The sequence below is a fragment of the Xiphophorus couchianus genome, chromosome 10 (assembly GCF_001444195.1).
Source record: "Xiphophorus couchianus chromosome 10, X_couchianus-1.0, whole genome shotgun sequence".
Classification (NCBI taxonomy): domain Eukaryota; kingdom Metazoa; phylum Chordata; class Actinopteri; order Cyprinodontiformes; family Poeciliidae; genus Xiphophorus; species Xiphophorus couchianus.
In genome coordinates this window covers 2492156-2506674 of record NC_040237.1, presented here as the reverse complement: position 1 = coordinate 2506674, position 14519 = coordinate 2492156, and the positions used below count along the sequence as shown (strand labels likewise).

At 36.0% G+C, this 14519-nt stretch overlaps 1 protein-coding gene across 1 annotated transcript; it reads left to right on the top strand.

Annotated features, from left to right (window-relative positions):
* The first annotated feature begins 221 nt into the window (after positions 1-221).
* Positions 222-13460, top strand: LOC114152178 (dnaJ homolog subfamily C member 7-like). Its single transcript, XM_028029969.1, has 14 exons — positions 222-292; positions 4142-4230; positions 4399-4523; positions 5931-6044; positions 6202-6276; positions 7528-7646; positions 7764-7917; positions 9722-9886; positions 9998-10089; positions 10165-10238; positions 10318-10464; positions 10948-11100; positions 12028-12102; positions 12196-13460. Exons 1-14 carry the CDS (start codon positions 222-224, stop codon positions 12231-12233), a joined length of 1491 nt encoding a protein of 496 aa, XP_027885770.1. The 3' UTR covers positions 12234-13460.
* Positions 13461-14519: the final 1059 nt, after the last annotated feature.

Genomic DNA, 14519 nt, shown 5'->3' with positions numbered 1-14519 from the left:
GTTTTACTGAAAGATGTAAGACATTTCACGTTTAAATTACATTTATAAAGTAGTAAACTAACCTAGATTTTCAAACACATGTCCATTCGACCTGCTGCGACCAGTTATATAAGACAATCTGAACCAGTGGCCTAGTTTCCATTGACCCATAAAAGAAAACCAAAAGCGGATGTGACGTCATCTCGCTGCAGTCCTCTCTTGCTTCGCATTTTCCAGAAAAGATGGCAGCTGTTGATATCGATATGCCGGTAGAAACAGAGCCCGTGATCCGCGCTCAGGATGACCTGGAGCGGTAAGTGTGTGATTTCCAGTTGTATTTCGTCGTGTTTAGATAATAGCGGATGGAGAACCGGAGTAAGTTAAAACCTGATGGGGATAGAAAGCTCAAGAACAGCACTGCGGTCGCTGTCGACGCGAGCTATCCGCGCTAGCTCACGGCAAACAGGCGAATCCCCTTCCTATTAAGCTTGGGTTTCACAGCTTTGTTTCGTATCGGTTTTATATTTTATTGAATTAGCTGACGTGAACGCTACTCTTTTAGACGTCTCAGTGTTGACCCTGGTACAAAAATGTTTAATTTCCTGTTAAATCCGTGTTTTTTTTTAGACCCAATAAAATTCCACATAGTCAGATTCTCATTGGGTGGACAAACGGAATTAGTAAGAAATGAAACATTTTGTGCTATTTCTGTGGCAACCATGCGCTAAAACCGGCATAAACGACATAAAGACTAATTTATTGAAATATTCGTTATCGTACAAGAGACTCATAACGATATTGATGTGTTCTGTTGATAAATCCCTGCCCTGCATGTCTGTTTCTTTCTTGTTTTATCTTCTGTTTTTATTCACATTAACACTTTTTATAAGAATATAATTACATTTACTGTTTGAAAACAATCCCAAAGAGATGATTTTCCTTATGCAGTTCAGTGATTTGATGTTTGATTTGACAGCATTAAATAAAGCAGGCAGCACTTCAAATAACAACTTTATCAGAGGAAATCAACACACTGATCTGATTTTAAAAAACAAACAAGCTGCCATGGTCAAAGTCAGTTTAGGACACTAACTTTTAGCAACATTTTAAAAATGTAAATAACTTTTTTACTTTTATTGTCATAAACTATTTTTAAAAAAGAGGCGCTAACATAGTTCTAAGCTAACTTATCTAATTAACATTTCAGTGACAGAATATCAGCCTCTCTAGTCTATTTGAAATTATAGTATGCAGAAAAATATAATTTACCTATAAACTACAAACTAACTTTGATCAGAAAATAATTCATGCTTAATGGCAATTCTGCTAATTTATTAATTTAGCTTTTTTCAAACTAATCCATCCTGCTAAACATCTGCTGAAATTGTTTCCAAATACCAGAATTTTAGATGAAACATAAATAATCTGACAGTTTTTAAAGCATTCAGTCATGGAAGTTTTAAACTTTTCTAACTTCCTGTAGCTGCTAGCTTTGCTGCAGTACTTGTTCTAGTTTTTATAAAGAGGAAAAAGAAGTTGAATAACTACAATTATTTTTAGCATGTGAACAAAATTTTATATCAGTGGAAGTAAAAAAATATTTGCTGTCGTAGTAATAAGCTAACTAGTTGGGCATTATAAGACAAATCAGGATCTTTAGTTATTTTATCGACGTAGTAAGCAGGGGGGAAAAACTACATAAGAAAAGGATGTGAGCAAATTTAGCACTTGCTGTTTATAAACTACAGAATAGTTGAAAATACTGCCTGTTTCATTGTTAATAGCAAAGCCACATTCAGCAGGAAAAATACTGAAAACTGAAGAATGGTTGCTACGATAGTTAGGTCTGCCACAGTAATCAATAAATCATGATAAATTAAAACAAACTCGATAATTTCCATTGGCATGATTTATCATTTCTCTCTTTTTTTTCTCTTTCTCAAAAGCTGGATGATAAAAGTTTTCAGTTTGGCGCTTTGGTCTCAGCTAGCCCTTTTTTGAAGAATAATTTAGTTTAGAAAGACTTCAAAATTTGTTTTATTTGTTTTATTTATTTATTTTGGATATTTAAAATGTCTTCCAGTTCCAGTTTTAAATGTTCATAAGAATTTATAGTTTACTGATTTTTGAGATGTGTTCTTGCATTATTATTTTGGCATTACAGTGTTTCCCCCAGCGTATCATAAGCCTGGTGGGCCACCAGGCTAAGCATTGCTTATTTATTGAAGTCTTTTTAAAATGTTTGCATTATAAGGCTTTATAGTTGGTGTCCAGGTATTAATCTAATAATATTTCAATAACACATAATTATCAAGTGATATTTTCACATTTCCTGCCAACTTTAAACATTTCTTAACTCAAAAACATGACGGGCCGTTGGATGAATGACTGCTCTAGCGCCCAACCACCAGGCTTAGCAGGTTTTCTGGGGGAAACCTTGCATTACCATTATACTACTTAAAAATGGTTTCAAAACAATATTATCGTTTATCGCAATAACTTCTGGAACAATTTATCGTCCAGCAAAATTTGTTATTGTGACAGGCCTGGTGATAATAATTTGCCCAAATTGTTGCCAAATGATACAATACAATCTCATAGCTCTTAAAGCAATAATTTCTGCAAGATTTTCTTTAATTAGCATGTAGCTGTGCTTTTATATAGCTGACTAAAGTAAAGACAATAAAGAGTTATTCAGATTCTCTTCTAGAAAGGGCACAAAAAATGGATTTCTAGATTACTCCTAACAACTTTTTTTGGCATCTATGCTAGCTTTAAAACAAAAGAGTTGTAGTGCCCACTTATAGCAGGGTTCATGTAAGCTGACGGAGCTTAATGGTGGATGATGACCTATTTCGTGGTCAGGCTCTCCAAGAAGATTTTACAATACGAGGATAAGCAGCTTAATGAAAACCTAATTTTTTACCAGATACTTAAAATGACTTCCAAACATTAGCAACCTTAATCTTGATGAGACCTGCTTACATACAGTCAGGTAAGGATATTGCTTGAATGGTTTTTCCTTTGGGGTGAGTTGTGACAACAAGAGAGGTCAATTTTGACACGAAAAGCAAGAGAGCAGCTGCTGATTCCTGTTTGAGTTTCATCCCAACACCTGGTCCTTTGACCAGAACCGCAGTAGGTGTGTTTCAAAGCTATGTTTAGTCCAGGACTGTGTGTACCATCCTCTCCTCTGATGTCCTAGTTTTAGGTATAAAGACAAGCAGAATCCTTTAAAATACCTAAACTCTCCCACATTTGTAGGATAAATCCAAATAATCTAAGACAGGGGTGTTGAACTCAGTTTCATTTTGGGCCATATCAAAAATCTGAATGTTTTTAAAGGGCTGATGTGTCAGAATGTATTGATAAAATCCATTAAACTGTTAAAATATTAATAAATAGTTGTCCCATCAGGATTTTGTGAATGTTATCGTGGCTTTTTGAAATCAAAATCACATATTTTGTGATGCCAAACAGGGTTTCCTTCAGTGTATTATAAGCCTGGTGGGCTGTAAGGCTTTACTTGTGAACCCACCAGACTAAGCAGTTTTTTGTTTTTTTTTAAAAGTCTTTTTAAAATGTTTGCATTTTTTAAGACTTTATAGTTGGTGTTCAGGTATTAGTCTCCCAATATTTTAATAACACGTAATTATCAAGTGATATTTTAAAATTTCCTGAAAAACATTTTTAAACTCAAAAACACGACGGGCCGTTGGATGAATGACTGCCCTGACATCCAACCACTGGGCTTAGCAAGTTTTGTGGGGGGAAACCCTGCCAAGTTAGAAATATTTGTAAAGAATTTTTATGCCTTTTGCGCTAATGTATGATGTTGAATGTGACTTTTTATCACTTGCTGTATTGATCAGGGACTATAACTTGATATAAAAAAAAGGCTGAGGCAGCAGTCAGTTAAACCCAACGTTTTTGACCGTTAAATCAGAAAAAAACGTGGGGATCTGTTGACTTAGTGTGAATTATGAGGATTTGTGAGAAAATGGAGGTACTTATTGTTGCAATTTGTAGTGTAGAGGGCCACATTAAAAGCTGCAGCGGGCCAGATTTGGCCCTCTGGCCTTGAGTTTGACAGATGTGATCTAAGCCTGATTTACATAATTCCTTCCTGTTTGACTTTGGTTTCTGTTTCTTTGCTCCCTAGCGAAGCTGAAGGCTTCAAAGAGCAAGGGAATGCATACTACAGCAAGAAAGATTACTCTGAAGCCTTCAACTATTACACCAAGGCCATCGGTGAGATCGCAGCTGGGATTAATATTATTTTTGAAGCCGCCTGATTGCTCCTGCTATGCTTCCTCTGTTGAGAAATAATCTGTTTTTGTTATTCTCCTCAACCAGGTCTTATCTTTTTTTAAGCGTATATTTCTCTAACTTGTCTTTTTGCCTTAAAATCCATATTAGATGCATGTCCCAGAAATGCCAGTTACTATGGTAACAGGGCGGCCACCCTAATGATGCTCAGTCGGTTTCGAGAAGCGCTCGAAGACTCCCAGCAGGCCGTGCGTCTGGACGACTGTTTCATGAAGGTATTAATGTTTTTTATTTTGGTGCAGCCTCCCTTACTCTTGATTAAATAAATAAATCTGTTAAATTTGCCTATTCTCACCCCACAGATAAATTTTACTGCCTTTTAAAATGTGAAATTTTTAATCCACATTTTAATTATTAAATATATTTTTTTATCTAAAAGCATGTGGTTGATAAATAGCATTTAGAAAAACAAAAACTAACCTAAATTTGATGTCATGATTTGAATATTTTCAATAAGCTCTTCACAGGTTTATTTTTAACAGTTCAGGAAATAGACTTAACAAAATTTTCAACTAAATTTACAAAAAATTTCTTTGAAGATAAATGATTTTTTTTTTTTTTAAATCATTTCTCTTAAAAAATGATTTAAAATCCCTTTTTATTGAAGTGTTTCCTTTACAGCACATGTTAAACTCAAGGCCCGTGGGCCAAACCTGGCCCGCCGTAGCTTTTTATGTGGCCCTCTAGATTCTAGACTGAACACTAAGTCTGTTTAAATATTATGTTTTCAATCAAATCAATGTAGTTTTTTTCCGTTTACTTCCAAATTATATCAAGGGGCGTGCTGTGGTGGCGCAGGGGGTTAGCACGCCCCACATTTGGAGGCCTTAGACCCGCGGACGTCGCGGGTTCGACTCCCGGTCCCGACGACCTTTGCCGCATGTCCTCCTTCAAAAAGGAGACGCAGCTCCCGTCGTGTATGTGTTAATCTTTGTATAAAAAATTATTGCTGTAACTGCGAAATAATTTCCCTGCTGGGATGAATAAAGTAATTCTTCTTCTTCTTCTTCTTCAATCAGTCCCTCCAGTTTCTTGATAATTATTGTGGAAATTCACACAAAATAAATAAATGCAAATGTGGCAAATATTTCCAAATTAGTACCACAAACACTTTGATTTTATTGCAAAAAATCACAGAAAGAATCATGAAATTCTGGAGGGACTGAAAAGATGTTAAATAATATTTAATTTCAAGAATTCATTGATATTTTAACAGTGTGTGAACTGGTTTTATCAATATATTCTGGCACAACAGGTCCTTTAAGAGGATTCATGATTTAGATTTGACCCAAAATGAATTTGACGTCCCTGATTTAGAGGAACAATTTGAAACATCAAGCTGGAATTGATTGTTTCAAAAACTAAATATAGATCCACTTAAGATCAGTGTACATACAACATTACACATAATAACTGTAGGCATGAAACGTTAACACTTCTTTTACAAATATTGTGACATTATAGTCACATTATTATTGCCAGCAGTGTGTATTTACCAAATTGTGGATGCTAATTTTCATCTACATTTTTTCCATCTGCTGTGTGAATTCTGTAATTAACAGAGGATGAGTTGGATGAGTTTTACACATTTCTTCTGAGGCTGTGCTCCGTTTTCATCGTAGGGTCATCTGCGCGAGGGCAAGTGTCACATGTCTCTGGGGAACGGCATGGCGGCCAGCCGCTGCTTTCAGAAGGTTCTGGAGTTGGACCCGAACAACAAAGAGGCCAAGCAGGAGGTGGGAACTTTAACAAAACCGTTCATTAAAAAGTGTTATTGTGAGTTATCCACTGTTTTTCATTTATCAAGAGGTTTTTGAATCGAAAGGAATGGTTTTATGTTTGTTTTGATTTTATAAAGATGATCCTAAATATTTTCTGTTGTTCTATTTTTAGAAAAAGAATGCAGCGGTTCTGCTGGAGTACGAGAAAATGGCTGATTTCAGCTTTGAAAAACGGGATTTCAGAAAGGTGATTTTATTTATCTTTCTCCATCAAACCCAAAAGTAGATCTTGCTTAAGCTGGAAAGGGATTTAAGGATGAGATAAAGATGCATCCATTAAAAACAAAAAGTGGCTGGAAAATGTTACATTTATGTTTCACTTTGCAAAAAACTCCTTGGAAGTTTTTGTTTTTTAGTCAAAATTTTGATTTTACTCTTGGCATCGTCTCTTACCGGAGACGCTACATTAAAATATGAGCGTAGTTTCATGTTGTCATTTTTCACCCTGTCTGTTTAGTTTATTCATTTTATAAATTGTGGAGTGCTTATTACTTTAGACCAACATTTAGCTTTATACTTTTAATGTCAGAATAAGACCTTGAGAAACTCCTGTTAGTTTATTACTTAGCAGCTCAGAACAAGAATCAAATATGGAGAACCAACATTTAGTTTTATTCCTCTCTAACTCAGAACAAACTTAAAATCCAAAGAAACTCCAATTAGTTTTAGGGCTGTTGTAAACGAATATTTTAGTAATCAAGTAATCTATTGATTATTCTTACGATTAATTGGGTAATCGGATAAAAACATTTATCAAATGAAATATTGGTAAATCTGGCACAATACCAGTGTTACTATTGGATATCAATATCAGTCCAATTTGCCATATTTATGCGTCCCTAACTATTACTTTTCCATAGTAAAACTAACCTGTAACAACAATAGCTCACTTTCTAAGTTAACCTGGAGAAAAGTTATACAAAAATCTGAAATTATATTCAATTTAATAATAAAGAGGCAGGCTCACAAACATGCTTATAAACAAGGTCTATGGTCCAGATTTTAGTCATAAATCCATAAAATCCCCACGTGCCGAACTTAAAAATTGGACGTTATGCTGCTAACATTCGTCAACAACTCAGAGGCGGAAGTCAGAGCTCCGCGCAACGCAAGTAATGTCCCGGCCGGAACACGGTGCGCTAAATGATAAAACATAAATTAACAAAGCTTCAAGGCAGGTAAATTTTCTTAGAGGAATTTTAATAATCGTGTACTCGAATCATTGGATTTCTGTTTCAGCCCTAATTAGTTTATAAATTATTAACTACTTATTCTTATTAAACATGGGGAAACAATACTTTGTTTTGTACTTTTGTCTTTCTTTTGGTTTTGCTGTTGAATTTTCTTCTCATTCTTGTGAACACTTTGAACTGCCTTGTTGCTGAAAATGTGCTACATAAATAAGATTACCTTAGCTTTCCTCGTTGTCCTGATCCAGGTGGTGTACTGCATGGATCGGGCCTTGGCTCTGGCATCTACCTGCCATCGCTTTAAAATCCACAAGGCCGAGTGTCTCGCTCTGCTGGGACGTTATCCTGAAGCTCAGTCTGTGGCGAGGTAAGAACTGTTTTATTGTTTAGTTCTTCTTTTATATAATAAATGCTTAAAAGTGATTAGATATTGTTCTGTAGATGAATGCAGCTTAACTTCCAGTATAAATCTTTCTTTCTGTAGTGACATTCTGAGGTTGGACTCGACCAACGCAGACGCGCTTTACGTCCGGGGCCTGTGCCTGTACTACGAGGACTGCATTGATAAAGCCGTGCAGTTCTTCGTCCAGGCTCTGCGAATGGCACCTGATCATGAAAAAGCCCGACTAGCCTGCAGGGTAACATTTTCCCTTTGTGTGTTTTCATAACTTTCATGTGAGATTTTGTTGCAGCTCTGATGCTGCTGTAATGTTGGCTCAGATGCATCCGTAAACATTTAGTTTAAACTTGAAGTTGTTAGAAAATACACGTTTCTTTCCAAAAGAGTTGACAAAAATTTATATTTAGAGTAAAAGTAAGAATTAAAACAAATCTCCCTGAAATTTAATTTGATTAAAATGTTCTGGTTAGGCATGAAGAAAAAAAATATTTTTCCAGACTTTGTTCTCTTTTCTAATGTCTAATTATTAATCTGTCCCTCTTTCTGCTTGTCCATCCTTTATTTTGTCCCTCCATCCAAAACAGTCCATCCATCCCTCTCTGTCTCTCTGTGCGTTAGTACAAAATCTTACCAAGTATTTTTGTCTAGTTTCTAGTGCAAATATCTTGGTACACTTGAAATAAGACAAAACTAATTTACAAGTAACTTTTCAGCAAGATATTGGAGTTTATTTCAGTCAATAATTTCTTAATATTGATAAAAAGTACTAGAAGATTATTTCACATAACATGGGAAAAATGTCATAGGTGAAATAATCTACCAGTATAACTAGTACTTTTTCATCAACTAGTTATTAAGGAATTACCCTCCTTCTTCTAAGTTAGTTTTGTCTTATTTCAAGTGAACTAAAATACTTGATAAGATTTAAATTTTGTTGTGACTCTGCTCTGTCCATTATTTTGTTCACCTACCCATTCATCCATTTGTTTGTCCTTTCAAGCTTTCTAAAATAGTTTTGCATTTTAGGTCTGATTTACTCAAGAAAACAAATTGATCCGTTGCACGTAACGTCACGCTCTTCAGATCTCCGCCATGACGGACGCTCAAAACAACCAATGCGCTCCTTTAATTAAGCTAATATAAAAACAAACATCTATAACCTAATATCGCTTCTATTTAGTTGATTTCACTTTAAAAATAATCACAGGGTGATGTGCGGTCGGCTCCATTAACAGACAAGGATACAAACCAAACTTGTCACCTTATTTTCTAACTTTTAAATGAGGAAAGTTACGGCGGCGATGAATAAAATCCGCCAATCACAGTGAGACTGGCAGCCCTCGGTGTAATCGCAGATTTTCAGCGAACACCTTTTACAAGACAAGATGATTAACATTCATATACTTTATATGCAAGTATGATTAGAAAGATATCAAACATGTCATTATGGAGACGGTACGCGTCTAACCATTGGTAACCATGGAGATAATACCGCGCCATCATGTAGCCTAACATGTATGGAAAAAACTGGTTAGCATCCTGTCTTTTGTACGTTTTTAAGGCTGTTCAGGTGTAAGGGGAAATGTTTTTTATGACATACTGATATAAATTAAGTGGTGTGAATTCAAGCAGTCGGTAATTTGATCAACACATGAGGAGGACGCAGGTATGGGTCGGTTTCTAAGCTAGCTATTTCAAACTTTAGTAAATAAAGCCGTGTATGGCCCCCAACCAAGTGTGCTACAATTAGAGACAAACTAGCTTGACTCGAACAAGTAGAAGCCACAAATAAACTGGCAAAAAAACAACTTCAGTCGATCTGTTCAATACTACTGTCTCTCCAACGTCCATCATGGCGTTTCAAATGATCAAGTGACGTAGCGGCAGAGGGTCCATAATGCAGTTCTCTTTATCCCATAAGACCTATAAAGTAAATTGAGAACTCTGCTGATTTGAGTAGGGAGAATTGATGGGAAAATGAGGGGTAACTCTGATCTCTAAAAGTCAGATGTGTGTTTTTTTTTTTTCTCTCACTAAACCAGAATGCCAAAGCTCTAAAAGCCAAGAAAGAGGAGGGCAACCAGGCATTTAAGATCTACAACTATGAATCTGCTTATGTTCTGTACACTGAAGCGCTGGCGATAGACCCCAACAACATCAAGACCAACGCTAAACTCTACTGCAACAGAGCCACGGCAGGAGCAAAGGTACCAAGCTGTAAAACTGACCCACTGTGGCATTAAGACATATCTGTAACTGTTAATATTGGCTGAATGCCTCCAGTGAGTTCAGTCACTAACCGATTATTCCCCCAACAGCTGAAGAAACTTAACCAAGCCATAGAAGACTGTACCAGTGCAATCAGACTCGACGACACGTACATCAAGGCCTACTTGAGGAGAGCGCAGTGGTATGTCATGCAGGTTGTGCCCTGCTGTTCAGCATGTTGCAGTTTTCCACTGACTCTGACCTCTGACCCTCGTAGCTACATGGACACAGAACAGTACGAAGAGGCTGTACGCGACTACGAAAAAGTTTACCAGACTGAAAAAACCTCAGGTACGCCGCGCTGCCTCAAATTGGGACGTTTTTGCGCTTGAATCCTAAAACTCGGCCTGCGTCCCTGCTGCTCTTTCAGATCACAAACATCTGCTGAAGACGGCACAGATGGAGCTGAAAAAGAGCAAAAGAAAAGATTATTACAAGGTGCTTGGGGTCGGGAAGAACGCCACAGAGGACGAGATCAAGAAGGCGTACCGCAAGCGGGCCCTCATGCACCACCCAGGTATCTGGAAAGCACTCTAATTCCTTTAAAATAAAAAATATACATGATTTTAATTTTTTTTATGAAATCTGAAGTGTGTGTTTATATTAAACCACCCCAGTCTACAGTTTGTAGAGTTTGGGATGCAGTTTTATAACCTCACCTGATGATGCTATCTGCTAGCTAATTCACTAGGAAACCTCTGAGGCCTTCACAGAGCATCTGGATTTATTCTGGGATTAAATTACACATAGCTGGGATCAGGTTACCATTTAGTACAATTGTGAAGGGTTTTTATTTCAGGTCATTGTGGTTAAGTATTAAGTATTGCACGTCATATTTTCAGATTTTTACTCTACCTGTGCATCATCTTCTTTCCACTTCGCACTGAAATATACCAAAATTTTAGGTTTTACTTTAACAAAATTAAAATCAAAGGAACAGAACTCTATTATAGGTATATTTTTACTTCTTGGGTAAAATAATAAATGTATTTTCTTACAGACCGCCACAGTGGAGCAACTCCAGAGGTGCAGAAAGAGGAGGAGAAGAAGTTCAAGGAAGTGGGAGAGGCGTTCACCGTCCTCTCCGATCCCAAGAAGAAGATGCGCTACGATAACGGACATGACCTGGAGGACGACGGCTGCTTTGAAGGAGGTAGTGAAGGGTTTTATATTTTAGTTAGTTTTTATCTAACATATATAAATATTTCTGCAAATATTTATATATTTTAGATGGTCTGATGAAATGTGTCAAACTCGAGGCCTGTGGGCCAAATCCGGCCCACTGTAGCATTTTATGTGGCCCTAACACTTTCATTTTAACTGCAAAAAATCACAAAAAGAATCACAAAATCCTGGAGGAACTGAAAATATGTTCAGTAACATTATTGTGATTTTAATAATTCATTGATATTTTAACAGTATGAACAGGTTTTATCAATAAATTCGGCACAACCGGCCCTTTAAGAGCATTCATGATTTTGACTTGGCCCTAAACAAAAATGAGTTTGAACTTGAACATTCAGACTTCAACCTTTTTATGTTGTAACCAAAATAAAAGCATCAAAGATCTGTGAAGTGTAATTTCAGTGTGGAATAATCCAATCATAGTCCGAATGTCACAGATTTTGAAATAATTCAGATTAAAGTTGCTGATGAAGCAGCAAATCATGAACTGCCATGTTCACAAATCATATATGTACTGAGTTATAATATATTTGCAGTATAATCCAGCTGCTGTACAGCATTTTTAATGTAAACATTTTGAACTTTGATGTCCAGAATGTTAGAAAAACTAACCAAGAATCTAGAAATTTGGGATGGTAATGAATTTTGAAGTTGCAAATTAAACAGAAATTGGACAACTTAGAAGTTAGGATTTTATTAGCAGCAAATGTTACCTTTACTAGTGTAAGATAGTGTTAGTTTCTAATTTACTCCTACCTGTAGAGGGCGCCACAAGTCCAGACTTTCCTGTTAAATTTTACTGTTTATTGAAACAAAATAAGTTTAAATACAAACCAGAGTGAAGCCGATCTTGTCTGTGTGAATTGATTTAATTTGTTCTTTTACTTTTTTCCAGATTTTGATGCAAACAACATCTTCAGGGCTTTCTTCGGTGGTCATGGTGGAGGATACAGTTTTGATTCCAGCCCCGGTATGAATTTTTACTCTCTTTTTTTTTTTTTTTTTTTTGTCAGATTTGGATAATCGTAAACCTGCCTGATTACAAACCATTTTTCCTCCACAGACTCAGGACCAGGAAATTTCTTTTTCCAGTTCGGTTAATGTGAAGCAGCGTGAGTGGGAGCAAACCTCTGCGGTGTAGATAAACGTGGACCCTGTCACCTTGTGATACTCAAACTCCTGAGTGTGTTGAAGTATCTGCCCACTGATCTTTTAATTAATGTTTTTATTATTATTATTATTATTATTGCACCCAATCCTCAAATCACTCCTTATACTGATGCTGACAAACGCCAGAAAGAATAATTCATAGGTTTTGGTTATGAATTAACAACTAAGGCACTTGAATCATTTGAGGTTTTTGTACTAGCTGGTGTTAGCATGTCACAGTTTCAGTATTGACCTTGTATTACACATGATTGAGATTTTAAAACCGACTCAAGCTTCAGAAAGCTGGTCTGGGATGAGAGTGGATTAGTTTTAAAGGATTACATTTAACAAGTGAAACGTTTTTCTGAGGACCTGCCGTCGTTCGGAGCGTCTCTCCTAAACGACAACACCTGGAAGCCGACACTATTCCTGGGTTTTAAATGGATTTAAATTTTTTGTTTTGTTTGCCAAAACCCCATTTCTCTTTTCATTTTGTTTATTGCATCGAATATTTGACTCAGAATGTAATTCAGCGTGTCCGTATGTTTTTTTTTTTTCAGTCTTCCCTCAGTTTGTTTGTATTTATTGTACTGTGTATCATTACCTGAATGCAGCAGAATGCCTGAGGATCTCGTCTTCAATTGTTTTTTTGTTTTGTTAAGAAAGAAAGAAACCTCTTAAAAGTGATTTCCATCTGGTCTTTGTCACTCTGACACTGCCATATTTTTTATTTTTGAGACAAGCCAAAATAAAAGATCGTTTCCCTTTTTCTTTTCTCAGCAAACCAACCTAAACCAGTACTATCCACCCAGTTACATTTAAGTGGTGCCTTATTATTGGGATTGGTTGAAGCTCACAACAAACCACAGAAGTACATTTTGTTGAAGCATCTTTTAGTGTCTGGGAAAAACTAAACATTTTCAGAAGTTAATTTTGCACATGAAGTCTTCATCCTGTTAAATGTGAGACTTTAGGTTTGGTTCCAGTCACTGTCCTGATCTGTCAAGTCATTACGGTGTGAACTTGTCATGCACGTTTGTTCACTGCAGTCCTTCCCCTTCTTGTTCCACCTGTTTGGACGAGTATTAATTTTAGGTTCGAGGCTCTCTCCATCATTTGGTAAAAATGTTTTTTTTTTTGTTTGAATTTTTTGAAATAAAGGCTTGTCTTTTACTGTAACTCTGGACTTTTTTCCCCCCTGGTTTCTCTGGTAGTGATGTTTTTAACACATTTCATGTGCTTGTGTTTAAAATATGAGTAAAGCTCAACATTTTCACAACTCCCTCTAAATTATGTTCCAAAACCAGCTAAATATTTTTCTTAGATTCATTATCACTGTGGAAAAGACAACATTGCATATTAATGTTACACATTTGGTCTCAGAAATGGCACGATTTAATGTCACCATGCAAGGTTGTTTTTTTTTTAATTGGATTAAGGTCCAACGCTGCTAACTTACTTTCCTCTTCACCAAAAGCCAACATAACCTCTTGAAGTATTTTGGTGTACTCAGACTGATCAACAATGAATTGGTTTGACACCGTAGATTAAGAAATCTCCACGTACCACAATGACTGAGCCAACATGAGGCTTTGTGGGTTGGTTGTCTGACTTTCTGCACCTTTTGTTTTCATCAGTTCATTAAATATTGCTCCGTTTCTCTTTGGCACAAATGCATCACAGAATTTAATGAGCAATTAAAAGCAACTGCTACTAAGCTCAGCCAGTAAAACTGGGTGCAATTTTAATGCTGTTGGTAGTAATTCACCTATATTACATTTTTAAAATAAAGATGGAAAAATACAAGTTGCTCATATCAACTTGTATTTAGCTATGGAGCTGATAGTGATATGTCAAAAAATTAACATTTGCTGATAACTATATACTGCGCAGCCATAGTTATTTATTATTATTAGTAGTAGTAGTAGGTTTATTGTTAAGAAGCAAAGAGAAAGTGAGAGGAGACTAATAAGAATGATATAAATTATATATTTTTTATAAATAAATAAAAATATTACTGTATTGACAAATGTAAACCGCTTTGAAAATGTACAGTATATTTTCAGATTTTTGCTTTAAAAACAGAACATTTTTAAAAAAACATCAGAAACAATCAAAACTGATGTGCTTTTTTGAAACGTTCTGCTTATGGTTGTATTGCATATTTTAAGCAAAGAAAGTTGACCAAATGCAATTGATTTTAATAAATTTAGTGTCTACAAATAAAACACAACTCCC